We start from the raw sequence: 25,168 nt of genomic DNA, 5'->3' as shown, positions 1-25,168 counted from the left end.
TGTATGCGAGTCATCCTATAGCAACCTGTAACTTGGTTATCCATTCATGTCGTCATGGGTTGAACGGCTTTAAGTTTGCTCCGGCATAAGTAAGCTTTCACGCAAGAAGGTCACCAGTCACGCTACTACGATGCGAATCGTCAACGAAGGGCTCGGTCGCAACAGAGTCATGAGGCTGATTCAGAGTCGCTAAATAAGCTACACCTTTATTTGGTGGCCTTCAGCATTTATTTAGTGGCACTAGCTGATACCATGGCGCTGTCAAGCAGGAACCGGAATAAAGCTATGGCTCTAAATCGTCCAAAAAAGAAGCAAAAGTCAATATAGAATTATCAAGGCGATGGCGGCACCGTTTGCTGCGGTAATCAGCTTCTGCTGGTCGTCCTTAATTGTTTTTTTAGCCGTAATAGGGAAACAGAATCAACGCGGTCACTATATTTGCATAGTCACAGACAGTTTACTATGGATGCATGTATCGTATTTACTCGCGTAATGATCGCTTTTTTTTTTTTGCCAAAAAATGTGATGTAAAATTTAGGGGGGCGTTAATTACGCGGGGTAAATTTTTCGAGAAATACTTTTGAGCGCAGAAAAGGCAAGCAAGCTGCGGGTCAAAACGTTTACGATAGGTCTCATGAACATGATAAAAATAATGAATAAAACCATAATAAAAGCTCCGCACACCGCCGCCAGCCGCTTTGCAAAGTGACGCAAAATTCAGTGTCAATATTGAACGCATGCTTGCCGATATCGCTAATATCGGCATCTGCGGCAGCAACGTAGCCATGTCCGCTTTGAAAGGAAAAAAAAAATAAAAAAACGAGTTTTGACGACAAACTTCAGGGGTGCGATCATTACGCGAGTGCGATCATTATGCGAGTAAATACGGTAATTCCCGCAGAACGCAGCACTAATTGCTCCTTTGGATCACGGCCAAGAGGACGTGACACGGGCGGCAGGCACTGTTCGCTTTTGCGGACCGAGCAAATGTGCTCGAATCGTTCGCCTGCTTTCACTAAAAGTGTTTCGCTACTGTCGAGAAGAAATCCTAACGCACATTGCTGCCAGTTTAGCAGTTCGCGCGCAGGTATATCTAATCCTCGTTGTGTTCTCATCGTCAAATGGCCATGGTAGATTGAGGCAAGGACAGAAACAAGAAAGTAAACTCGACATTACATTTGTGTTTTTGTCTTTTCTATGTTTGGGGCATACACGCGCGCGCAGAGAGAGAGAGAGAGAGAGAGAGAGAGAGAGAGAGAGAGAGAGAGAGAGAGAGAGAGAGAGAGAGAGAGAGAGAGAGAGAGAGAGAGAGAGAGAGAGCGTAGCTTGCCGCTGTCGAGTCGCTGGAACTCCTCTTCCAATCCATTAGACTCCTAGAGATCGCTATCTATCTACGATGCAAACGCGCACACAATCTAATTCGCAAAGACGAATATATGCGCAGAAATGCCCGCAGCGTTTGCCGTTTGATATTCCGCTGGAGGGCGCCGATCGGTGTTCGTGCGTACATATAGCGCGGGTCCCCACGTGAGCTGCTTACGGAGCAAATAGTACATCTGCCGACGCCTGGCCGCGGCAATCGCCTCACGCAAATCGGGTTTAAACTTTCTGTACTGGTCAGCTCCATCCAGCCGCTGCTGCGAGCCCTAAAGGACCCTGCTGCCCACCCACGTGCATGACGACAGGGCGAGATATCAGCGGCAGCATTGGGCGTGTGTACGAGCTTTGCCGGCAGCTGCAACTATATCGATCTCAGGCGTCCGGTTCCGAGGCGGCTTTAATGCGGAGCGGCGCCGCACAGCAGGCTCCCACTGCGCTTAATGTGGGACAAGGTCGGCGAGCGGCTTTGCTTGGCAGCGTCGGAAGCAGCAGGCTTAGCTTATTCCCAATCTACGGTTGGAGAGCTGATAGAGGCTATGAAGACAAAAGACGTCGTCATCATCATCATCAGCCTATCTCCGCCCACTGCAGGGCAAATGCCTCTCCCATTAATCTCCAATTACCCCGGTCCTGTGCTAACTGCGACCAATTTATCCCCGCAAACTTCTTGATCTCATCTGCCCATCTAACTTTCTGCCGCCCCCTGCAACGCTTGCCTTCTCTAGGGATCCACTCTGTTACCCTTAATGACCAACGGTTGTCTTGCCTTCGCATTACATGCCCTGCCCACGTCCATTTCTTCTTCTTAATTTCTACTAATATGTCTTTAACACCAGTTTGCTCCCTGACCCACTCCGCTCTCTTCTTGTCCCTTAATGTTACACCTATCATTTTCCGCTCCATTGCCCGCTGAGTCGTTCTCAATTTAAGTTGAACCCTCTTAGTGAGCCTCCAAGTTTCTGCCCCGTAGGTGAGTACCGGTAAGATGCAGCTGTCATACACTTTCTTCTGCAGGGACAATGGTAGGCTGCCGTTTATTATCTGGGAATGCCTGCCAAATGCACTCCACCCCATTCTTGTCCTTCTAATTATCTCTGCCTCAGGGTTGGGATTCGGGGTCACTACTTGGTCTAAGTAGATACATTCGGTTAACACTTCTACTGGCTCGCCACCTATCTCAAACAGCTGTGCTCTCCCGATGATATTGAGCATTTATACAGTTTTCCGAATATTAATTTTCAGGCCCACGGTTCTACTCTGCTTGTCCAGTTCGGTAATCACGCTTTCGAATTCGCCCCCGAGTTACTTTGCAAGGCAACGTCATCGGAAAATATGAGGTTACTGAGGTATTCGTTGAATTGCCTTTACGAAACCCTGCTTATTCATTAGGTTGCCTGAAATCTATGGTGGCAGAAATTCCGTTAGCGATTACCTTGGTGAGTACCTTGTAGACGACGGACAGTAAGCTGATGGGCCTGTAATTTTTCAAGTCCTTCATGTCACCTTTTTTACAGACTAGAATGATGTTCGCGTTCTTCCAAGGTTCCGGTACACTCGCGGTCATTAGACAATGCGTATAGAGGTTTGCCAGTTTTTCTAGTGTAATTTGCCCTCCACCCTTCAAGAGGTGTGCTGTTATCTGATCCTCACGATGTGCTTTGCCCCCTTGCATTTCTTTCAAAGCCTTCCTTACTTTTTCTGTCGTTACTGCTGGGATGTCTACCTCCTCTGAACTACTTCCTCGTTCGGTATGATGCTGGATGTCGCGGCTACTGTACAGACCTCTGTAGAACTCCTCGACTACTGTAACTGTTCTATCCATATTTGTGGTTGCCTTGCTTTTCTTTAGATGCGTAAATCTGACTTTTCCCCGCGCCTAGACGCCTCTTCACTGCTTTCAGGCTACCTCCATTCTTTACAGCATGCTCAGTCATGTCCATATTACACTTCCGTATGTCAGCTGTCTTACGCTTAGGGGGAGACTGGGGGAAGACTGTCATGCTTTGCTGTTTCCTAATTAAATATTTCCTCTCCTGGTAGTTTACCAGTATCCTGTCTAGCGATCTTACCCCCGACTTCTATTGCACACTCCGTGAAAATTCACGGATAATTCACACTCCGTGATTGTCGCTCACTTCCTGTGTCGTAAACTCTTGCTTCCTAGCTAGGTTAGATCTGAATATCGGTTCTGCAGCGCGAGCCTGAATTCTTCAACTTTCCGTCTTACTGTCAGCTCATTGATCAGCTTCTTTCGTACTAGCTTGTTGCGGTCCCTCCCCAAATCTAGCCTAATTCGATATCTTACGATCATGTGGTCACTACACCTCACCCTTCCGAGCATTTCCACGTCCTGCACGACGCCAGGGTCGTCGCATAGTATGAAGTTATGTTCCCCATTCGGGCTCCTCCACGTCCACTTCCGGCTCCCCCGTTTGCGGAAGAAGGTATTCATGATGCCCAGATTATTCCGTTCTGCGAACTCTACCACGTCCCCTCTGTTATTCCTGCAACCCAGACCATAGTTACCAACTGCCTTCTCTGCAGCCTGCTTCTTGCCTACTTTAGCATTGAAGTCTCCCCTAACTACGGTCCTTACTTTAGCCATTGCCGACTCCACATCTTCATAGAAGCGGTCCACTAACTGGTCGTCATGGCTGGATGTAGGCGCGTAGCCCTGTACGACCTTGAATTTGTACAGTCTTTGTCAAAATGTTCTAGGCCACGGCGCTCGTGGCCGGAGCGGGCGCGCGGCCAAGCAGGGGCGTTGCGCTTGCCGTGGTTGCACGGCTAAAGAGAGCGAGGGGAACTTTCGCCCTTGCTTTCGTAGTGTGGGTGGCGCGAAATGCTGAGCGAAGTGCCTGCGCTGAAGCAATGTGTGCCTTTTTTGAGAAACCGGCCGCGCGCTGCACTTCTCGTGCAGCCATCTCTGGCTGCACAACAGCCAGAGATGGCTGTTCGCCCGGACCTTTGTCTGGTGGTGTGGTGACACTTTCACAACTAAAGACTAGGTATGAGTGGGTGGAGATTCTTTTCGTCTTTCAGGGGCTTTTGAAACGAGTGCCATACTTCGGCGAACATCGACGATGCGTTTGAGTTTCCTAGCTGCGTAAGCAAAGCCAGGAAAGACAACCTGAGGTCAACGTTTCGACGAGCCAATGTTCACTATTTTACAGGGTGTTGGCGGACGTGAAAAGATGAGTGCAGGTAATGAGAGAGCGTGAATAGCCGTGGCTAGAGCCACTTTTCAGTGGCTCTAGCCGTAGCGATCCCAGCACTTGGCCACTCCAGCTTCCGTCTGGAGTGGCCATTTCTTGGCCAGTCCGCACAGCCATTTTTTTTTTCTCATAGTGCTACCGGGGCGGGATTGAGTTGCATATAAAGGCGTTCGTGACGTATACGTGTGTGCGAGCATACATGTGCTGAGATTAAAAAAAAAAAAAAAAGAGCTCTGTGTAGAGAACCTATGCGTCTTGAGAAAATAAGTCATATCCCTCTCGTCGGGCTAAAAAATGCAAACGAAAAAAAATTATCTCGCATACTGAGTGACATACCAACAGGACGAGACGCGCTTTCGACGCTGAGCTTTCGTTAAAGTAAGGGTTATGAAGGACTTGAGAATGATGTATATGCGTGCCCGATGTTCCCGGAAAACAAAACACTCGGGGCGCTTGTCTCCGAGAGCTAAGGAGACACAAACATTGAGGCCGAGTCCTCTGTTATCGGGCAGCTTCGCAGCGCACGTGCTCGGTTGGCTGATGTGCGCCGCCAAGAAATCCCGACGCCCGTTTAGGTTTGGCCTCGAGGAAGGGCGCAGAGCTTATTATACCTCACCAAAAGCAGGAAAAGGGTGGAGGAGGTTCACGCAGCCGACGACGCGACGGTGCGCGAGAACGTGACCCCGGTGTCCCGGCATCCGAGTCGGTGGTACCGCGCGCGGTTTGACGGCGACGACCGCATCGAGGTGCGAACGAGGATGTGGGAAACGCGCGATACGTGGCTTTGATGAAGTCGGCAGCGCGAGCGCGTGGCCTGCAAGCGCCCGTTCGCCTTACTCGTAAGAAGCGCATATTTTGCATGCGTGACCACAGATTTGAATTATTGGTCTTGTGGACTGGCCTGGCAGCGAGACAGGTGTCTGCAAATCCTCCAAGCAATACGCTGCAATCAAGGGGCTTTTGTAAAAAAAAAAAAAAAGAAAAAAAAATATCTCGGGACATTTTTACTAACGTGAAACCTGGGGAGGGACGAAGCATGCAGTGTATTCTTGGCGCCTTGGCGTTTTTGCCAACGGAGATGAAAACGTTGGGGGGTAGAGGTATACAGCTTTGCTGTAAAAGTCTCGTGTCTTTGAAGCACGAAGCGTTCTAGCGCGATGCGTAAACGAGTGCCCCGTGTTTTTTTAGTACGCGTTACGAAGCGTTCCAGCGCGAGGCCTAAATGCGTGGGCCGTTGTTTTTTTAGTACGCGTTACGTTCTAGCGCCAACTGTCACAGTTGGCACAGGACCGGGGCAATTGGAGAATAATGGGAGAGGCCTTTTCCCTGCAGTGGGCGTAGATAGGCTGGTGAAGATGATGACGTTCTAGCGCGAGGTGTAAACGAGTGTCCCGGTGTTTTAGTACCGTGACTACATGAGACGACGGTTACGACGACGACATGAGACGTCGACAGCCCGAGCCCCTGAGGGGTTTCGACCCTAAAAATTTGCAGAAACTCCCAGAGGAACAAATTTTTAGGTCGCTCCGCTATACCCCGAGCCTCTCTTGAAGTAGGGTTCGCTACTCCGCACATACGCGTTGCTGAGAAGACATTTCACTTGGGGCAATGTAAGAAGATACCAGAGTGGAAAGGCCCAAGGGCCTTTTAATTAATACTTCCATAAGACCCAATGTGTCGCTATGGAGCGGTGTGTAGCTTGCGATTTGGTTTTGCAGTCGGCTTCGGTGCTGTACACAGATGCTGTGCTGGAAAGACACTTGTAGGGGCGATATTCGGAGAATCATGGTGCAAGCGCTTTTTTGAAATAACTTCATAAGACAGTGTGTATAACTGCGGAGCGTCAAGGCCGGGCTCCTTTAAAGTCGGCTTGACTACAATACATAAATGCATTGCTAAGAACACATTATTCCGGAGGCAATATAAGCGTTTGATATGACGCCTTACTTTGCAAATCTATTGAGACTCGGGAGTTGGTGTTTCTTGTACTTGTACGAATGTGCGCCATCCCTTTTGCTGTGCAGGCGACGATGACGTAACCAGACCCCGGGGCGCCCCAGGAGGACATCGACTGCTGCCATGGCCGGCGTTGACCAAGCACGGCAGCGCACCACGAACGGTTGCAGTGGCGGCGGCGGCGGCGGCACTGACGACCCCAGCAAGCTGAAGAACGGCAATGGACTCCTGCTGTCGTCCAACGGCAACAACCACCACAAGGGCATCAACGGGGGCGTCGACGGGCTCGGCGTCAAGGTGCTGCAGCCCGCGCACCCGGAGGAAGACCCGGACTCCATATGTGGCCTCTGGTTCTTCAAGCCAAGGTGCGCATCTGTCTTCGCCTGTTCCGCCATGTTCTGATGGTTGCAAGGGTCTTTTGTGGGCCCCCTTAATTATCAGTCATGGAGTTTGTACGCATGCTCACCGGAACTGAATCTGGCGCTCGATTTTGCCATTCTAGCGGACTGCGAATAGTTTACAGGAGCTATTCAGCGAGTAGACCTATGTACCTGCGCGGTTAAAAGTAGCGGTTGACATTAGACTGTGGGTCGTATTTCGTTTCATTTGAGCTCGAGTTCCACTGTCCTGTGCAGATAGGCCTGTGCAGATCATTTGGAATTAGGACAAATCACTTTTGCTGTGGAAAATTCCCCGCATTACATATGTGTGATATATAACAAATGATTTGGGTTGACATCACTGGCTTCTTGATGGTGACTTTTTATATTGAGTGGCAAGGCGCTGCTTCTCAGCTATTGGTTCAAAAATTTTCGATCAGAAGAAAGTAATGAAGTGTCCAGTTCATCTAAACAAGCAGATACATCCACCCCGAACACAAATGCAAACGTACCAGGCAATTGATATGAGGTGCCCCAGAGCCCCATTGCGCAGTATTTAGGCAAACCATGGGTATCCTGATTTGCCATGGCTGTGGCCTGCTGTCCCAATAGAACGAAACCTGAATAACGACAGAGTGATGAAGCCCCAGAACTCTTTTAGGGGCTTCAGTCTAAAAGGTGTTCGATTTTGTGTGCTAAGTTTCATCGGCGGGGGAGTGAATGGCACTAGCTACATTTATGCAAGACGGAAGCAGCCTGTGATAAGCCATGAGGGGGCATGACATTCGTTATTTTTAGTTAATCTGTCTTTATAGAAAAAAGAACGCGGGGGGATCTAAAGAGGGGCTGCGCTGGCCGCAGGTGGCTCCAGCGGTTCGCCAACAAGAAGGCCTTCCTGGCGGTGTTCTGCCTGACGAGCGTGCTGCAGGGCATGTACTACACGTACTTCGTGAGCGTGCTCACCACCATCGAGAAGCTGTACCAGATCCCGAGCAAGACGACGGGCATCATCATGTCGGCCACCGAGATCGGCCAGATCGGCGGCGCCCTGCTGCTCACCTACTACGGCGGCCAGGGCCACCGGCCCAAGTGGATCGCGTGCGGCATGCTCGTCTTCGCCGTCGCCTCCATCCTCTGCGCGACGCCGCACTTCATCTTCATCGACGACTCGCTCCTGGTCACCTCGCAGGCCCGCGCCCGGGGCGCCCAGAACGCCACCGTCGCCTCGCAGTCGAACAAGCTCTGCCAGGCGGCGCCCTCCCCCGCGTCTCCGCCCCCGGGCAACCTCTCGGCCGCCGCCTTGGAGGCGCTGCTGGCCGGCGGCGGAGGTGAGAGGGGGTGCGGGGCGCAGGGGTCACCGACGGTCCGACTAAGCGCACCCTTGACTTAAAAAAAAAAAAAAAAAGACTGTTCTTGTGCCGTATTTTCGAGCGTATAATCTGCCCCTATATATAATCCGCACCCCCACTTTCAGCCCGCCTGAAAAATAAGGAAAAATGTCCTCGCGTATTGCCCGCACATTTGATACAGGGAAGACCGCACCAAAGCTACTGCTCAAGCAACACATCACATACTATGTAGACAGAAAAAGCGTTTAGAAAGTAGTATACACTGACTGCAAGGCGAAAGTCAGAGTTCACTCAGTGTCACTGCTCTCACTAGAGTTATGGAAGGCTTAGTCAGGGTTACTGCGTAGGAGCTTCACGGCACAACGCGCATTGCCGTGAAGCTGCACTAAAGGAAAAACCCCGCGTATTATCCGCACCCCTACTTTGCCACTGAAATTTTCGCATTTTTGGTGCAGGTTATACAGGCGAAAATACGGTGGTTAATTTCACAAGCTGTGTGCAGCACGGCCAAAGCTGTGTGGCTCATCGAGGTGGTTCCATCTGCCAAGCGAAGGGACGGAAATGTCCTAAAGTCCCAATGCCAATTTCTGCTTCTCTTCAACCAAACTCCCTAAAATATTGCGGAGAATTAAACGTGCTCGTTAGGTGGCTTTATTGAGAGGTGTGTAGCATCCACCATGCTGCACGCAGCTTGTAAAATGAACTATAGTTTGCTTAAAATGCATTAGCATCTTGTGGCCAAAAGACATTCTGCTTTTAAAGAGAGCAAGCAGTGATGAAACAAGGGAGCAGTGAGGACAGCAGTGCATGACCAGGTTACTAGCAAGCACTAGAGCACACTAAAACCAAAAGTAAAAGGAACTTCATTATTACATTCCTGCTTATTGCATTTTTTTCCAGCAGTTGGGATCTGAAAGCTCGCTCCAACTAGCTTTTTAGTTCTGTCTATACTCAGATCATACTTTATCCCTGATTGTACATTATCTTGGATAAAGTATTATTTGTACGTTATCAGATGTTATCATTATTGTTTAACAGTCATCTTGGGGAAAAAAGAAAAAGAAAAGTAACATCCATGCACTCTCCCAACATAAACTGCGGCTTGAAGTCTTCCGGACACCTGCATCCGCTCCTGTGGTAAGAATCAAAGAAAAAAAGAAAATGAATGTGTTAGTGTCGGTGGGATTTGAACACAAGTCACTGGAAAGCATGGCCGAAGGTGCTCCAGCCCGACGTAGCCACAGGAGGAGCGGGAGGAAACACCAGTGGTGGAGTGGTCGTCTCAAGGTAATTGTGCGGCGGCCCTTTCACGGCTGCGTGGCGTGAAAATTGGGATCAGGTTCATTTTAATACAGCTCCTTCTCCATGCGTGTGCATAATTTGAGAGATGTGACAAAGCGTTGCATGACGTGAAAGGTCCAGGTGTGTGCATGTTGCGTGGTTTTACGAAGGACGTGCATGCTCGGTCCGTATTTAGGCTTAACCCGGCATTAAATATGAGGCTCATCGGTAGGTTTTGTAATTTAGTTACAAAGTAATGCAGCTACTTGCGAATTGATGCGGGGATCCGTGTTCCCCAACGGACACAAATTTTGCCCGCGGAAGTAAAATAGAGGAGAAGACCTCCTCTTCAATTGCATTACCCTTGTGATCCCTCCACGCCTTTACCCTCCGTCTACAGGAGGCGTAGCGGCGGACCCCGTAGCAGATGCGCTCCGGCAGGCGGCCGTGTGCGACGCGTCCACGCGGCCCCTGAGCCAGAACCGCATCACGCACGTGGTCCTCTCGGTCTTCTTCATCAGCCTGCTCTTCATCGGCATCGGCGCCACGGCCGTCTACACGCTGGGCATACCCTACATCGATGACAACGTCGCCAACAGGGAGTCGCCGCTATACTTCGGTGAGGGTTTGGTGATGATAATGCCACTTCAACAACGCATGCACTCTGGTTGGGGCTGTACCAAGCATGGTAGTTTCATTTTTCAAAGGCAACAGTTTCATTCCCTCAAAATAGAAATCCAGGTGACCTTGTTTGCATTGTGTAACATAAAGCGGTTCTTTACGACTCTAGAGGCAGAACCTCTGCTCCCACGTGCCTACTGTTGTATGGGCGCAGGAGTTACGGGATTGGTCCCTGTCTTCTCGTTCCCCTAAAATGTGGCAAGTGGGATTTGCGAGATCTGGATGCTCATGACATCACCCTCCACTCTTATCCAAGCAACCACCGGACGTCCATCGGTTGTCTGTTCATTCCGGCTCTAGCGGACGTCCGCAGTTTGTCTGTTTCAGAGCCGATGGACATACCATGTACGTCCGTGGGACGTCTGTATTTCAAACTTCTGTACATCTATGCCAGCATCTGAAATTGGATGTATTTTGGATGTTCAGTAAAAATTGACAGAATCACAAAGGTTTTATTATTGAGAAGTATATGTTCCTACAAAGAATACTCCACCACACATCAACGCACTACCCAGAGAAGTATACACGAACACAGCAAACTTGCTTCAGACGATTTGTTAACGGTTCTCAATTTTTATACACCTTTCCCCAAAGAGATAATTGTGGGAGTTGGTGAGGTGCTTAAAAAAGATAAACAATCAGGCTAAATTTTGGTTATATACAGATGAAGCTTGCAATATACAAGTTGGGGCGTTGATGTACAAAATCTGTTTAATTGAAGAGCTGAGTGGCTTTTCTGCTTTTGCTTTTCTATCCAATTAACGCCATTATATTATACCTCGTGGTAACTTTGTATGTCCACGGGCGGATGTCCTTTGGACATACGGGAATTTATATCCTTTGTACATCCATTGGTGGATGTCCACCGTACGTTTGCATACATATGTCCAAACATGGATCTACAGTGGCCGTCTAAACCTGGCATTAAATATTTGGCTGTATTTCGGATGTTCCACGAATGTCTGTGGATGCTTGGATGAGGACATACATAAACTGACACATGCAATTGATTTTTTAGACCAGTAATAAAGATTAATGGATCAAATAATCAAAGAAATCTTGCTGTTTAATCACGTTAAAATATGCAATTGACACTTTGCCCTAGTTTTAAGGATTGAACTTTGAAAAAGCATCTAGTTGAGGCATATCTCCAAACTTTCTTGGTTCTGTTCTAAGTGCCTTGAATAAAACCTGGTCGGCATTATCTGCAGGGCGCTTCTGTGAGTTGGCGGCAAGCCATATTTAGGTGCTTGGGGTACCTAGGACAGAGATAAGAAGCAATGGGGCTGATAAGAACTTGTCTTCAGGGCGCCTTCCGCACCTTTGCAGTGGTAGCAGGTGTTAGCGCTTGGTCGCATTTTTTTCTTTTTCTCATTTTATGGGTGTTAATTTTTTCCTTAGAAAAAAAAAGGAACCATTAGTCAGCGTTACCTAATGAACAATACCTCAGCTGGCTGCTTGCAAAGACAGTCGGGGGCCTTTGGCGCTTCGACCTTGAAATCAGTAATTACAAAGGTGCTTTGCCCAAGGTCAGGTATGCGTTACTTGGTCTTGCCAACCGTTTTCCTGGTCAAGGCAAAAGAAGGAAGTTACGAGATGCCAGTGCACAATAGAGAATTCTAGGTGGTCAGATTACATCATGGCCCCGCCACGCTTTTCGTAGCTCACGTGTTGCTTGGAAAGGTAAAATAACAGATTTATGTATTATTAACTTCGTTTAATTCCACCCTTTTTATTCCTCTCCTTCTCTCCCCCTATCCTTTTTTTTTTTTATGGAACTTCACTGCATTACAGTTCTGCTGCGCGGAGAAGTTCTCAGTTGTCGTTTTCCCTTTTGCACTTAACCTACATAACAGTGACAAGTCGTACTAGCTTTGCATATCAAGCTTACTTTTTTTTTTCTTTCCGTTGATATAAAGTTCTGTGCTGTGAAGTGCCACGCTTAGCACTACACTAATTTCCCCGTCTTGCATTGCAACTAGGTTTCACCCTCTGCATTGGAGTTTCTCAGCGAAGCTTGCTTTAGTTTTGTTTTTGTTTTTTTAAGTTGGAGGCATATTAGTTTTTGAAAGGTTAGCGTACAGATCAACACAAAACACATGGTGTGCAAGAGTTATGTGCCTTATGCATGACAATGGTGGCCGGTTACTTTGATCCACTGAGGCGTTGTGCTGCTGAGCCCAAGGACGCGGGGTGGATTCCCGGCCGCGGCGGCCGCTTTTCTGATGGAGGCGAAAATCGCAAACGCCCGTGTGTACGACATTTCGGCTCACGTTAAAGATCCCCAGGTGGTCAAAACTGATCCAGAGCCCTCCACTGTGGCACGTCTCATCATCTGTGTAGCGTCGCCACATTAAATCTCATAATCAATCAATACTTTGATCCTATCTGGTAAACCCTTTTGTTGTGCTTTTTTAGGAATGAAAAAGAGACGCTGACCAGTCCAAACAAAACGTAGGCCTACTGACGTTTAGGCTTCCAGCACGAAAGACTTGTTCACAATAAATGCATGAGCATAAGTGGGTCGTTTAAGTTTAAGTTTAAGTCGTTTAAGAACTTAAACGACCCACTTCTGGTGATGCATTTATTGTGAACAAGGCTTCCGTGCTGGAAGCCTAAACGTCAGTATGTTTTGTTTGGACTGGTCGGCGTCTCTTTTTCGTTCCTAATGTACCCTCCCGGCGAGACGGGATTCAGTCATGCTCTCGATTTCGTTGTGCTTTTTTATGCTTCAAAATTATGGTTTCTCTGGTGAATAGGCGAAAAATACATGGAAGCTAACCTGGTGCTATATGATGGTCCATTTTTTTCTTTCTGCACTTACGCACTGAGTAGAGCCAAGTTCACAAACTTGCACTAAAGGGAGGTCAGCTGAGGTTAGATCAGAGACTTTGGCGGCAAAGCCTATATTTATAGAGCAGTAGCAGGCTTTTTTTAACAACAAGAAAGATAAATATTGTTTTACAAAAAAAAAAAATTGCTTTGAGCAACAGAAGAACACTAAAGTAAAGAAACCTTAGTCCTTCTTTTTGAAAATGTCAGGTGGTGATGTGGGCTGTTTAGTTGCTTAGGTTGCCATATAAAGTTGTCAAATGTTTTGCCAAACCCGATTTGCCAAAAATGTCCATGTTGCCATATCGAATTTGGTGCTATCGATTGGTACAGTGTTTGTGCTTGTAAACACAGATTGCTTTTCTTTTTGTCTCGAAATAGGAATAACGATAGGAGTCCGGATATTCGGTCCAGTATTTGGCTTCCTCTTGGGCTCCTACTGCACGAGCGTTTACGTCAACTTCCCATTCGGTAAGTGAAAAATTTCCCCGTCAAAATGGTGCAAACTAACTATTTTTTGACATAAATACCACATGCTTCCATTTCCTAACCAGTAATTGAAGTGAACTACAGAAGTTGGATAATATGGATGCAATGTAACCAAATTTATAGAGCTGGGAAACGGCAGAAGAAAGAATGTTAGGAGTTGCAAAAACGTGTGAGATGCTTGTGAGTGTAGATTTTACGATAGGACTGTCTACACTATGCTTTGAACTTAATGAAGAATGTTTCTATGTTAGTAAAGATAATACCTGGAACTAAAATTGCTTCACACAGGGCTTAATGAGTCAGTGATATAGAAAGGCGTCATGCCAATGCAGTGATCAGACGTTAGTAGAACAAGTAAGGCTGCACGCTATATTTTCCTGCTAAGCCGAACAAGTTTATGTGTAATAAATTTTTTCCAAGGAAAGAGCAAAACATCTGATGCTGTAGCGTCTGCAGCTATTGCATCAGGGTCAAGGTTTCGAAGCACTTCCATGCTGGGAAACTCTATTTTCAATAACATTCAGCTTTGAACAATAGAAGGTGTGGGTCATCGTTAGATGCATCTTTTTCCTTGCGCGCGATGGCTTGGAAAAATTAAGAATGGCTGTATTTTACTCCGACACAAAGCGAAGTAGCGACTTCAGCCATTGTTTTTTTCTTGCGCCTCTTTTTGCATGTGAGCAAGCTGTTCGGACATGTGTGGAAACATATTGTTACTTGGGGACAGAACAAATGAGGCGAACCGTGATGGATGAGGGTGAAGCGTTGTACTTACAAGGGCACCATGACAGCCTGAGTCAGACTACACCTAACGCACTGCTTCTTTGTTGTCTGCATTGGGTAGGCACAGCCTTTTGTCCACTTTGTCGTCACGTTTTAGCATCGAGCAGGTTGCAGCGCGCAAAGTTGTTCATTCCTTCTTGCAACAATATCTTTGACGCGCTTGTTAAAGGGGCTGACAACCTATTTTTGTGGAATGCATGCCCTCTATATCGTATGAAAGCGGGCGCATTATGTAGTGAGTTAACCACGGGGAATTTATAAATAAATTGGTGGAAATAATTTTGTTTTGGCACTAAGCATTTTGAAGTCTTAAGGTGGCGGCATTTAGCGTCTCAAGTATAAACGTCTTAAGTATAAAAGTAGAAGCGTCTTAAATATAAAAACAGCTCCATTGGTTTCAATGCGTGATTCAAAAACTGCATAACTGAATAGGAAAGACCGCGTTTTTGTGACTTTTTTAGCCGAGGACCAGTTTTTGGATACCTCTTTTCATCTCGGGTACAGTTAAAAGCAGAATTCTTCGATACATACCAGTTGTGAAACTCCGCTTCAGAATGCGGGCGGCGCAGGCCCCCCCCCCCTGCTCCGTTGAAGCTGAGGGGCAAGTCGACGCGTGCGGCACCTAGGAGACAAAAACTGAACTTCGCTAAACTATTATTATTCTTCAAAATTTTCTTGCAAAATAGCGATTGCTTTTAAATTAAAATACATTAATTAGGTAATTTTAACTTGTGTTTTTGCGGCTTTTCTTTTATGACTTACGGCAGCAGCCACAAGCACCGTTGGAAAGCCCTTGAGTACTACTTCAACTTTCTGCCGGCAGACGACAAGCTAGTCAACATGCCCCGTGCTTGCCCCGGCGCAGGGGGGCCACCGAAGACCGGCTTTTAATACATGGGGCCTGTGGGGAGTTTCGCAACTGGTATATATCCAGTAACTCTGGTTAAAAGTATGTTGCTGCACAGCTAACTGTCATGGTGGCCAAATTTCCTTTTGGCCACACACTTAAGTCTGGTAGATCTAAAAATTCCACTTTCAAATGTTCTGGGGCCCTACCAGGGAAACTGTTCTGATTCAAGGTGCTTTAAGTGGTGCCTGTTCATTTGGGATAGAGCACGTATACTCCACAAAAATAGGTTGTTTTCCCTTTTAAGCTGAATTCAAATAGGTACATTCTTGTAACCTGTTTGCGCTTTTTGGTATACATCAGTATTACCATTGGCTGTGCTGCAAGACCAAGCGCCCTTTTTCTGTGATCTCCGACTGCTTCTATTTCACTTATTGTGAGGTGGTGTGCTTGGATTTGTATTTTTTTAAAGCCGATGTCAACCTGTGGTGATGGTAGCATTGCAAAAAGGCATCTGAAATTTACCTCGGCACTTTTTCGTTCCCCCTACCTCTGCGAGAGTAAAAATGTTTACCGACACTGTGTGCAATAAATATGAGAAAAAAGAAAAAAGGGAAATAAACTTGGGCGGACTCTTCAGCAATCCCGAAACACCAATGGAATTTTCAGTGGGGTACAAAAAGAAGAGTGCATGCATGTGTACATGCATGTGTATGCAGACTTGATTTCATGTGGATGGACAGGAACAGCTCCAAGGGAAACATTATTGCATTTCATAAAATAGTTTTGAGGCTTTTAATCTGCATCATAATCAGCCTGTTGATGCCTGCTGCAGGACAACACCCTCTGTAAACTTCAATCTGTTCCAATCCCGCACCATCCAAACCCATTTATTGTGCCCGCATTTTCTTATTTGGGGAGTTTTTTTGCATCCCCTAGGCCTATTTTCCTCCTTTGGGCATCCTTTCTGTCACACAGTTAGATCACTTTTTGTCGTCTACGTGACATTGCCGTTCCAACTCCACCTTTTTCTCATAGTTTGAGCTGGGATGTTGCAAGTTTGTCCCTAAGTGTGACGCTCATCATCCCTCTGTCTGTGGCCCTCTTTGGGCTGCCATGTGTTTCCTTTCGAAGCACTTCGTAAGGCACCAATTCTTCTTCTACCCACAAGTTCGTGCTGGAAGTACGCTCTGCCTGTATTGCAGTCACTTCAGTGGGAGGAATATCCTTACACCTGCCGTGGTGGCTCAGTGGCTAAGGCATTATGCCGCAGAGCTCAAGAATGCTGGTTCGATCCTGGCCACGGTGGCCGTTTTTCAGATAGAGGCAAAAAACGAAAACGTCTGTGTGTCGAGATTCCTGCGCATGTTAAGGATACCCAGGGGGTTGAAATTAATTTGGAGCCCTCCTCTACAGCACGCCCCATAGCCTGCAGGCGTGTTAAACCCCACAATTAATAAAGTTCACGTGTCCGTCGTCTGCATCACACAGTTGGCCCAAGTTTTCCTCTTAGTTTGAGCTGGTGCTCACCAATTTGTCTCTCAGTCTCTGACACTGGCTTCATACGTTCCCTGAATGTTATGCCTATCACACCCCTTTTCAAAACTCCTCGAGCTGCCAGATGCTTCTTTCAAGGCCCTTAGTAGGACTTCAATTCATCTTCTGCCCATAAGCCACTGCTGGAAGCGCTCTCTGTGTGCGTCGTAGTCTCCTCATTGAGGGGAATATCGTTGTACACCCGTGTCCGTGACCTCTCCTCCTCTCCTCCTCCTCTCCTCTCCTCCCTGTGGTGCAGAGACGTCCAACCTGTCCCCGGGCAACCCGCACTGGGTGGGTGCCTGGTGGCTGGGGGTGTTCATCGTGGGTGCCGCCCTGATCGTGACGGCCCTGCCCATGATGGCGTTCCCCCGCAACCTGCCCCAGCGGAGGGGGGCTTCCCAGCGGGGGGTGGTGCGGCCCGCCGTGGTGGACCGCAACGGGGGCGCCGTCTGCCCCAAGCACCAGCTCCAGCAGAAGGTGCCCCTCATCAGCTCACCGCCGGCCTCGCCCTCGGGGGGTCCCAACAGCAAGAAGGCCCCCAAGGAGAAGCCCACGCTCAGAGGTAGGGGTGACTGCTTCTGCTGACACTCACTTATCTCTCTCTCTCTTGGTCTCTTGCTCTCTCCCCTTTATCTCTACATCTCTCTCTCCGTCCCTCTCTATCGTTCTATCTCTCTCTCCCTCTCTCTCTCTTATTGTGCTGCCACTTTTTGCTGTACCTACTACTTGCGTACTTTTTTGGGCAGCCACCCAACTTCTTCAGCTGTGGCATTTTTGCCAAATTCATTGTGGAAGTTGCAGCATAAACACATTTCCACCTCCACAACAGCCCATAATACAGTGAAAGCTCGTTAATTCGACCTTCATTACTGTAATTCGAATTTATGGATAATTCGAACTGTATGATTTGGTCTGGCCAAGGCTCCATAGAAACCTTGTATTGAAAAGCCTGTAAATTCGAATGCGAGGGGCCTCTGCCGCGAATAATTCGAACTATGCGTCACCACTCCGACAGCTTGGGGCCTGGCGCACGGCCAGAGAAACAGCCTTGTTGCCTATGCACAAGGTTGCATCACCTCCGGAAAGGCAAGAAAAAACAGTGAGAGAAGTTTAATCGGATTAACGCAATCTAAAACCTCCATAGTGGACGTTTTGGAAAGAGTTTCTTTGTGGACTACGTTGATGTGGACACGAGTTTAGGGCGTGGGGCGTGCTGACAGATGGCATCATTTCTGAGGTCAGAAGCGTAAAACTTGTCGCTGCCAGTGGCCGCGAGGAGGTCGTGGACTAAGCACCAGTGTGACCATTGCTCGGAAGTACTGAATGGATGGAATGCTATCCATCTCAGTTACATTTGCTCGTTTGAGAGAAGTTCTAGTTCTAGCTTTTGCCTTCAAGCATAAAAGGCATTTTTAATCGCGGCCTTTTTCAGGCATTCAATTGCTGACATGCTCTACTGCTCCACAATCGCATTGTACGGCTTTCCTGCTTCACTCTCTTTAGTTCGAACTTTCATTAATTTGAACTAGGCGGCATCCCCTTGGAGTTCAAGTTAACGAGCTTTTACTGTAGTTGATATAGGACTGGCAGGAAAGAGGTGCCTTCGAAACAGCTACGACACTTTTCACTCCCTTCGCAATGGTTTAGAAAGACCTCACGGGAATTGTTGGTCTGCTTAGAAATTTAAGGCACAAGGGTGTGGAGGTTATAAGAGACATGAACTATTGCTCTTTTCAACTTTCCCCTTTCTCCTTTGTTTCTCGGAATCCTGCCTCTTGCATTTCTCACTCCTCCCTCCTCTTCACAATGCTGCAAATACTGTGCAGTGTTCTGTTCTTTAAAGGGCACAGAGCAACCTCAAAGCTGTGCATTTTGTCATTGTAGCCTGCGCCTAATTTAGAAGCTAAAAAGCTATGTCGCCATCAGTAGTGCGCAATCATCAATTTTCAGTGAACTTTTGTTGAGCATATATGACAAGCGTTTAATAAGAAAATGGCACCAGATGTGGGACAAGGCGAGGAGAGGTCAACACAGTTGCAACAGAATGAGAGGGTCAGGGTAGGTCCTTGCTCGATGGCAGCTTTCTCAGAGCATACCCCAAGTGCAATAGAAATGTGCGAAAATACGTTAGGGGAATTAGGGGTACCTACTGAAAGTAAACATCTGAACAACACTGGGAGTTTTATAGTGCTAGTAGTACTGAATATGGGGGTTGGGGGGAGGCATAGGCAGTGCGCCAATTCGGCATTTTTTGAGACATACAGAAGTTTCTAGCAATGCACTAGCAAATATGGGAGAGATTGACATGAAGAGAGATTGCAGGTCATCAAGTTGAAGCACACTTTTATTGGACGTAATATGATAAAGGGCCAGTGAAGCACACAAAACAAGTTTGCTATGAAACGTAAATGCCCTCACACTCTTTTAAATTTCTCAGTTTCTCAACGTTTCTCCCTAATTGTGTTGAATACATTATTGACTCTTATTGCAGCGTTATTGTGTGTGAAATTTACTGTATAGTATGCATAATGAGTTTACTACATACTAGAGTTTATGAAGTAAAACAAAATTTTGCATCCGTTTCAGTTACAGTAGCTTTATAAATTTGTGAGAGCAGGGTAGTTGTTGTGTTTTATGCTTTTTGGCTTTTATTGATCATGTCACTGAAACAAACAAAACTTTACGTGGGCTGTCATATTGCAGTGCCTTTAAAATTACATCAAAATAAGATGCAGGATTGTTCAGAAGGATTCGCTGAAAGTGGCCAATTTATAAGCACTGTATTGTAATGCACTTTCCTCTCTCGTGGTGTGAAGCTTTTGTACAATAGTTCTTGTTAAATAATCTTGGTTAATTTGATCTCCCAAATAACTAAACTAATTATTTGGTGTAGACTAGGCTGTATGTTGTGTGTAAAATGGGATTGATTCTTTTTTCCAATCTGACGCATTTATTTTATAAGTAAGATGGGGAACTCGAACCTTTAATTGTACTAAGTCATGGCCATTTCTAATACCAGTGTATCAGTGAGAAATTTTTGGGCCATGCTAAAGCTCTCAATTCAGCTACGCTGCCCAGCTAAATTCAGTCCCATCGAAATTCTGTCTAGTACAAAAAAAAAGTTTTCTTTTTTCTTTTTCTTGGAGATAGAAACATTCAAAGCTAGTTTACTTTGCAATATTATGTCCGTAGCCGTTAAACATAGCTTCACAGCCTTGCCCCAGCAAAAGCAGGACCTAACGGTCGATCGACACTTAAATACAGAATGCCCCGAACAATCTCTAAAACACTATCTTTCTGGAACAAAAAAGTGAGATGCCTACTAGGCCTTTTTCAATGTTTCTTGAGAGTGCACGAGTCACTAACCTTGATAAAACAAAAGTTACAACCGTTTTCTGAAACCATACTTTTCCGTAGATGTTCGTGTATTACAGCAGACGAAAATTTTTAATGTTTACAAGTTCAGCGTTAACTAACCTTAGAGGTGTTGCTGCTTTGCATTGACCTTTTGTGATAACTGTGTGGGAGACGATGCAGTTCACGTCGCGCGTGCATGCGGAGTGTGTGCTTCTGCTTTTGCCGCTTGCGTGCTTGTTGTGCATGGTGATGACAATCCCTTCCCCGTCCCCCTTGCTGCTTTGGCTGGCTGCAACTTATAGCTTTCTACAGGTGCCCTCTCCCTTTCAGACTTCCCCACAGCCATCCGGCGGCTGCTGAAGAACGAGATCCTGCTGTACCGCACGGCCAGTAGCGTGCTGCACATCCTGCCCATCGCGGGCCTCTACACCTTCCTGCCCAAGTACCTCGAGAGCCAGTTCCGCCTCACCGAGACCAAGGCCAACATGATCACCGGTGAGGAGGAGGCCCCAAAGGCTCTGGCAGCTGCTCGCTTCTCAGTCGCTGTTTGCCCCGTTACGAAGCACTTGTGCAGCTGTGCTGTGGCTCAGATCAGTGACATCCGTGGTTGTTGCTGAGAGCATGTGATGCCAGGATTGATAGGTGGCGCCAGCTAGGTTCGATACTACAGATGTTCCATTGTGATCCTATCTTATTCAAGTACAGTGCAGTTGTGAGCCAGTACAATCTACATTACATGAATGTGCTGCTGAGCACGAGGATGCGAATTCGATTCGTGGTTGCGGCGGCCACTTTTATGATGGAGGCGAAAAGCAAAAACGCCTGTGTGTATGAGACGTTGGCGCACATTAAAGATCCCCGGGTGGTCAAAATTAATCCGGAGCCCTCCACTACGCCGCGCCTCATCGCCTGCGTTGCGTCGGTGCGTTAAACCCTATAATCAACCAATACATAACATGAATGAAGTTTTATGTCTATTTGTATGTCTATCGTTGTGTCACTGTTACGTCACTCGACGCCTGTGGGATTCTATCTCATTCAAGTACAGTGCAAGTACAGTGCAGTGGCAAGCCGGTAAAATCTACATTACCTGAAGGAAGTTGTATGTCTGTTTGTACATCCATCGTTACGTCACTGTTACGCCACTCGTCACCTATATGCTTGTGCGCAAATCTTATTCCAGGTTGTTAAGTTCCGAGTGTAACACCACGCCGATTGCTGTGCAATGTCTCCCTTGCAGGGTTTGCGGGCATTCTGGTCATGGGCGTGGGCATCTTCGCCAGCGGGACGTTCATGCGCAAGTACAAGCCCAATGCCCGCTTTGTTGCCAAATGGATCGCCTTCACTGCCCTGGCCTACTCCATCGGCATGGTCATCCTCATGTGGGTGGGCTGCCCGCTCGGAGAATACGTCGGCCTCAATTCAGAACAGTGAGTCTGCCCAGTCTGCAGGGCTTGCCGTCTTTCTTTGATTGTGCATGTGTTAGTGTTTTTTTAAGCAGAGGTGCTTAAACGGTCCATGAAGAAAAAATACAACTTTGTTTAACTTTAAAGAGTTAGACTTTAGTACCTCACTCAGTGTCATTCCATCCATGAAAGACATTTTTTAACCGATAAAAACGCAAGAAATATTTAAGGACTTTCAAATTTCGCGCCATAGTGACGTGTTATCGGCGCGAGTGACGTCATATGGGCCATCACTAAATTTTCAGTGTGTTAACTGCAGGTTAGCATTCAAGTGGTTTGATCAAACAGAACTAGCGGCCCCACTACAATCGTCCAGTCATGTGTACTGGTGATTGATTAGTTCGGCCGCCATCAATCGCCCAAATAAGATTCTGTGACATCGTAGAAAAGTTGCCGAAAACTGGCTAGCGAGTCGTCACAACTTCACACGTTTTCTTTAAAATCTCCATTATTTTTCAGAAGTTTGCGATGAAATCGTTACATCATGTTTATCAGGACAGAGCAGCCTTTCTAATGAACCAAACTTGTATTTTGTCTTCATGGCTCTTTTAAGTCGTGAAAAAGACTCGCAAACTTCTGCGTCGCTTTGAGCGAGTGTCTGTATGTAATGGCGGAGGGGGAGGTAAAAGAAAGGCAGGATTGTTGACCAGGCTATCTAGGGAAAGAAACAGTAGGCAAAAATGAGAGCACAGAGTAAGGATGAAGGAAGGTAGAAGCAAAGTGTAGATAGGTATGCTCAGTGCTAGGGCACTCGATGTTTGAGTTTGGTGATTGTCACTAAAGCCATTCGTACTACAGTCTTGTGCGAAGCATTAAAGAAAAAAAGCTTGGGACAGAGTTCATGGTGTCTTTTTTAATCTAGGGATGCCAGTTTTGAGTGTATGTACTGGCATCAAATGAAGAGATAAACGGGGTGAAGTTGGACTGTGCAGTTGATTTAGAGGGCTGACAAGAGGTGAGCTGCTGAAGTACAGTGTGGATTGCATAAAATGTACGTAGTGGGAGTTGAAAAAGTCCACACTATAAGCTTAGTGTTACACTATAATCAGAACATGCACAAACGAAGCAATATGTACATGTGCAGTTGTCAAAAGTGTTTGCGACAACAAAGGAAGAAATTCCAGCCAATGCACAGAGCAGCAACTTGTGACAGTGCCAGGCTAGTCAGTGAGTTTATGCGCGTGCGCTGCAGCAGCCAAGTGCCGAAGGTCAGCTTTGTGAGTGATGGTCATCAACTGCCACTTTTTGCGTAAGCTAGCACTCTTTTTTTTTTGCCGTTAACATTTCAAAGGACTGTGCAACCAAGGACAGTGACAAAAATGAATGCACCCATCATGACCTGTCTTTTTGTTTTGCGGGTTCACCAACTCCTTCGAAAGAGGAAATCACACCCTGCGTTTTATAGCAAAAGCTGTACTATGCGACATCTGTCAAGGTCATTCATCGCGCCACAATGACCTTCACCCGCTGGTGCACAAGCTGCAGTGTGCCTTTCTTATCGCCTTGCTTGCTGGGAGCTTTGCCTGCACCTTATCGGTCAGTGGCGACTGGGCCGTCTGTGCATGTGGTTCAGCGCAAGCAAACCACGGGACTCGGCAAGGGTTTAGCAACTGATATAGGAAAACACTGCGCTGACTGAGTTTACAGGAACAAGACTAGAGAAACGCACGATGCACACAAGCAAATGCCGGGTTTTGCCAGCTGCTTTGAGGTGCATGGTTCCTCAGTCTAGCCATTGATGGCACGCTGGCAAGGCTCTCTGTGCAAGCCCTTCAGCACAAGGGAAAGGATGAATCCAATCATCCAGTAGATGTAGCAGTACGGCAGGCTGCGAAATCTCAAGCAAAGGCAATCTTTCACGAAACACCGTGTCTTTGTTTTCGCTCGTGATAGCTAGGTTTAGAAAGGTTAAACCTGAGCCATCTATTTCTCTCCCCCTTCCCCCATCTCTCCCTTGCAGCAAAGACCTGGACTTCCTACCTCCCGCGTGCAACAGCACCTCTTGCGAGTGCAAGTCGGGGCTGTTCTCTCCCGTGTGCCATGATAGCGTCACTTACCTCTCCCCGTGCCTGGCGGGATGCTCACAGGTGTCTGGCAGTGACCAGCAGGTATGGTGGACACAGTCTCGTTGCCCTCTTTTAAGGACCATTGCATGAACATAAAAACATAAAGGCTGCGCTTGAGCAAGGAGCGATGACTCGAGATTTCCAGATAATGTTTTCCTGTTCAACGAGCCGGGAGCTAACCCGCAAACAATTGTGTAGGGTGTACTCTGACATCTCAGTCGTAGGGCTAAAAGTAAATGCGAAGGATTTGAAAGTGACGCTGCATAGATAGGCAGAAAGCTTCCTCTTCTGCTTGGGTAATGAGATACTATAGAATACGATGCAAGTAAATGTAACTACGAGTTGTCAGAGCTGATTGAAGCGGTGAGAAAGAAATGAAAATTAGAACGACTATGGGTTGGGGTGCATTTGGCAAGCATGCTGAAGAAATGAGCAGTAGGCTAGCTTTGTCACTAAAAAGAAATGTGTACAACCACTGCTTACTCATAGTTATAAAGGGCAGAAACCTGAGGACTTCCTAAATGGCTCACAGCAAAATTTATGCCACCTTGACGAGCCATGCAATGACCATAAGTGGTGATGCCACTCTTGATTTCAAAGTGCTACAAGCCTGGCGACTTAGTTTCGCTTGTAAAAGTCCCAAAAAGCAAGGTTCAGCACAGGCTATGGGCAGTGTAGTTGAAATACGTGCGCACATGCGCAAGCATGCATGCACGCGAGCGCACACATACACACTGGTGTTGGCCTAGTGCATGCAGGAGCTATAGCTTAGTGCATGCAGCGCTAACTTCATATTGCAGGACAGGTGAACAGGACGGTGTGTAAGAACAGGTGCATGCCTGTTGTGGAGAATTGTGATTCTGAGGAAGCTGTAAAGTGAAGTGTCGACAGTCTGCCCACCAAAGTACCTAATTCGTGCAAAAGGCAAAGAAATGAAGGCGAAGAAAAAGATGCAAACATTATGTTGCAATAAAGACGTCTTTGATAAGTATCGCCAGAGGGAACTACAGTCGAATCCCGCTACAACGAAATTGACGGGACGGGCGAAAAATTTCGTTGAAGCGAAAATTCGTTGAAGCGAAATCTGCCCCAACACACCACGGAAAGGCCAGAAAAATAGCCCCGTACGTTTCCGCAACATTGGCAGCATAATACAATGTTTAGAAAAAGGAGTGACGCGCAAGAACTCATGTTTATTTGGATAACAAACATACCAATGGTTATCTGTTTTTTCACCACCCAAAGAACGCGTTACGGAGGGGGGTGAAGATATGCAGGCGCAAAACGTATCGCTGTACAACAAGGCTTGCAGATAACTGCTAGACCGTCGGAAGCCCCCCTCTCGCTTGTGGCAGGAGCAGTGCCATTATCTTATCCTCCGACAGGGCACGGCAGCTACTGACCTTGGCAGGCAAGACGCGCGCGCTTGCATTTAACATGACCGCGCGCCCGCGACTAAGATAAAATGACTAGGCTTCAAGACCAAACACGCAAACATGATTTTTGCTCTTGGCTATGAAGAATAGTAGAAGGATAACAGCAAGGAC

The 25,168-nt window shown here is 47.1% G+C and overlaps 1 protein-coding gene across 5 annotated transcripts in view; it reads left to right on the top strand.

Moving 5' to 3' along the window:
- Positions 1-25,168, top strand: part of LOC144151826 (solute carrier organic anion transporter family member 74D-like) — a 166,923-nt gene that overhangs the window by 128,359 nt on the left and 13,396 nt on the right. For 4 of the 5 annotated variants that reach the window (XM_077682969.1, XM_077682966.1, XM_077682967.1 and 1 more), the window contains 8 exons: positions 6,620-6,916; positions 7,793-8,259; positions 9,962-10,180; positions 13,456-13,545; positions 16,989-17,294; positions 20,402-20,584; positions 21,330-21,519; positions 23,516-23,663. In XM_077682969.1, coding sequence (XP_077539095.1) covers positions 6,675-6,916; positions 7,793-8,259; positions 9,962-10,180; positions 13,456-13,545; positions 16,989-17,294; positions 20,402-20,584; positions 21,330-21,519; positions 23,516-23,663 — 1,845 coding nt within the window. In that variant the 5' untranslated portion in view covers positions 6,620-6,674. The remainder of the gene's footprint in view (positions 1-6,619; positions 6,917-7,792; positions 8,260-9,961; positions 10,181-13,455; positions 13,546-16,988; positions 17,295-20,401; positions 20,585-21,329; positions 21,520-23,515; positions 23,664-25,168) is intronic. The other variant, XM_077682971.1, reaches the window with a different exon arrangement.

The sequence above is a fragment of the Haemaphysalis longicornis genome, unplaced genomic scaffold (assembly GCF_048455015.1).
Source record: "Haemaphysalis longicornis isolate Haplotype H1 unplaced genomic scaffold, Haemaphysalis longicornis Haplotype H1 scaffold_9, whole genome shotgun sequence".
NCBI lineage: Eukaryota > Metazoa > Arthropoda > Arachnida > Ixodida > Ixodidae > Haemaphysalis > Haemaphysalis longicornis.
Note: the sequence above shows the minus strand (reverse complement) of the source record. Positions and strands in the feature narration are given on the sequence as shown.